This window comes from Penaeus monodon, chromosome 12, assembly GCF_015228065.2.
Source record: "Penaeus monodon isolate SGIC_2016 chromosome 12, NSTDA_Pmon_1, whole genome shotgun sequence".
Taxonomy (NCBI): domain Eukaryota; kingdom Metazoa; phylum Arthropoda; class Malacostraca; order Decapoda; family Penaeidae; genus Penaeus; species Penaeus monodon.
Window position 1 is genome coordinate 49931731 of NC_051397.1, and position 3269 is coordinate 49934999.

The window sequence follows — 3269 nt, forward strand, 5'->3', positions numbered from 1 at the left end:
ATTCCTTCCTCGATAAGTTATTAAACTTAAGTTGCATTTATTTGGTTAATTAACGTATATGACACATTTTGCAGTATATAGAATGAATACATTCTTTTACTAATGCATTTTCTGACTCTATGTTATCGACCCATGAGTTAGTGGAGGTGCGAGGATCACGTGACCCCATTCCCCCAAAACAATCTGCATCATCGTGAGCGTATAAAACTACACGCACTAACTTGCACGCTACACAATTCCCAAATCACAGTAACACACAAAGCACCATGTTCAAGATTTCTGCTCTGTGCGTGCTGGTGTTGGTGCAGGTTTCTGTGGGACTCTATTACGAGAACAGGCCGTTAGTGTGTCCCTTGAAGCAGGAGGTGCAGTATGAAGACAAAGTGATACAAGCCACGTACTTGGAGGTCCTTGAGCAACCCTTGGTCGCTACGCACGTTCATCTCAAGACCGTTTACCAGACAACCACACTGCCCGTCACTGCCACCCACATCCACACCGTCACTGGTCCCCCGCCAAATGCCACTGTCACAGAGGTCCAGCTGGTCGAGACTCAAGTGCCACAGACGGTGACGCAGATCGAGACCGTCACCAACAGACTCACCGAGACCGTCCTCGACGTGGCCACACGAACGGCAACCAACTACCACACCCTCGTGGAAACCGTGGCCGTGCTCGAGACCCAGTTTGACACCGTGACGGAGGTCCAGACGCGCCTGGCCGATATCACGCTTACCCTGCAGGAGACCGAGTTTTCGACGCTCACCTGGACAGTCAGTCAGCTGGAGACCCAGCAGGTGGTGGAGAGCATCGAGGAGACGAGCGTGACGACGAGCACGGAATATGTTCCTCGATACAGAACCAACGTTCACACGCTCACGAAGATGGTGACGCAGACTGTGTGTCCGCCAAGTGCACAACACTCGCTGAAATGGTGAAATGTTCCTATTCTGTTGCCGACCAAACTTTTTTCTTGACAATAAACTGAGTTTAGAATAAAAAGAAACATATTTTTTTCAATCCAACTAAACTGACTGTAATGAAAAATTCAAAAGTATGCCTATCCGCAAAGTACACATTATACGCTGATATTGTGAAAGTTTTTTTGTTAGCAGCGAAACATTTCTTGCCAAATAAATGACTAAAGCAGGAATACATTCTTCATTCCAGCTAAACAGATTATATTAAGTGAATATGCGTGGACTAAATAAAGTGATTATATTTTCAAGAAAAATCAACATGTGTTACTTGCAGAGATAAACACCTGAAGACCCACTAGGTCCCTTGATGCCAGATTAGCATTTCTATACTTACAGTGAACAAAAAATGTAACGTTAAACTAGAAAAAAAGTTAACTGCATATTTCTCTTTGGGAGTTCAAAAGACAATGAATCATACAAACAATTATTCACTTTAAAAGAAATACTATAAAAAAATATACATTATGAAAAAAAAAAAAAGACGTAGATACCCACAAATCTTTGATTGACCTAAAAATTTACCTGTGCCAGGGATGAAGGTGTATAATTTAGCAAGCGAAATAACAGTAAACAAATACTGAATAACTATGGCCTTATTGCAGTTCAGTTTAGATTTCATCCAATCTACTCGGATTCATTTTTATTTTGTCTCAATTATGGATAATGAAATGAAAGCAAGACTCGCCCAAATGCACCTTTGTTCCGGCTGACGTCTGCAGACTTCCTAGAAATTGATAATATTCAAGTTCAAATGGTTTTCTAAAGATTATTTGATGAAAAACGTTCCCAGTGTGACTCACAGACACACGTGCAAGTATTCGCATACACAAATACGTATGCATGAGGACATAATCACGTAATCTGTATACACACTATGTCTATCTGCCTACCTATTTATCTCTCTATCTCTCTCTATATATATGTGTGTGTGTGTGTGTGTGTGTGCGCGCGCGTGTATGTGTAGGTGTGTTTATGTGCGTGTACATATATCCACACGTATATAAAAATGTATGGATGTATATCTATCTATCTAACTATATATATATATATATATATATATATATATATATATATATATATATATATATATATATGTATATATATAACTAATAAACTCCAGAGAAGTCCATTGGTTTCGAATTTTGTGAATGTCCTTTTTCGCTATTGTAGTCCTGAAAATTGTATCGTGAAGATATCGAAAAAACAAACTTTAAAGTAAAACTGTAATAAAGGTTTAAAGAAGGATAAGGATAAACTACATGATTATTTCCAGTATCTTAATATGCAGTGAATTCTTTTAACATTTGATCATATCTTTTGACATAAGATTTACAAATAAGAAAAAAGCAACAAAAGTTGAAGCTTAAAACAAATATCAAATGATTCTTAAAAATTCCGTAATTGTAAAAATCTTTGATATTTTCCTTGTCTTGCGTTCATTCATTTTATAATTTCTGTAAAAAAATAATGCGTTACAGAAAAAAAGAATTAAAGGAAACAGCAAAGAAATTACACTCTTTTATTGTCAAGTTTATATGAAATATATTAGTTCGGCTAAAACAGAAGGTATGTGATAGCAAATCCCTCTTCGTCTGTGTAAAACCTGTTTTTTTATATCTTTTAAAATCATTCTTATAAAAGGTGTTTCTAATCAATAGTGCAAATTCACATCAGCCATGCTTTCTTAGCACATATTCAGTAAACACTTGGTAAAACAAAGAAAGAAAAAAAAGTGAAATGAGCACGTGCCATCGTCTTCCCGTCTCCCTCTCTCCCACCTTCCCCAGTTTCCTCTGTTCTTAACCGATCATTGACTGTTTTGCTTGTCCAGCATAAAAGGCTCACACTGAGACAGGAATGCTGTCACTCTCCTTTCCTTCTCTCAAGGCAATGGACACCTATACCTTCCTCCTGACGCTGTCTCTGCTGAGCTCCGCTCTCGCAGGCGGCCTCTACCCTCCATCCGCCGCCGCGTGCCAGCCTCGAACCGAGCAAATCACTCTTACCAGAACCACCGTGGAGCCCATTGTTGAGCAAGCAACCACGCTGCACCTGCAACACGAACACCAAGACGTAAAGGTCACCAGCCTGTTGGTGGAAAGGCCGACTTACACGAAGACCTTGCAAGTCACGATCACGCCCGACCCTTCCATAGTCACTCAAGTGAGCTTGATCACCTCAACGGCCTTCCACACCAAGCTGACCGTCGCCCGAACCACCACCGTCCTCACCGAGACCGTGCAGCTTCTGGCAAGCGAGCTTGCCGTGGAGGACAGGACCCTCACGCAG

At 40.5% G+C, this 3269-nt stretch overlaps 1 protein-coding gene across 1 annotated transcript; it reads left to right on the plus strand.

Moving 5' to 3' along the window:
• The first annotated feature begins 232 nt into the window (after positions 1-232).
• Positions 233-1456, plus strand: LOC119579810. Its single transcript, XM_037927694.1, has one exon. It carries the CDS (start codon positions 267-269, stop codon positions 936-938), a length of 672 nt encoding a protein of 223 aa, XP_037783622.1. The 5' UTR covers positions 233-266; the 3' UTR covers positions 939-1456.
• Positions 1457-3269: the final 1813 nt, after the last annotated feature.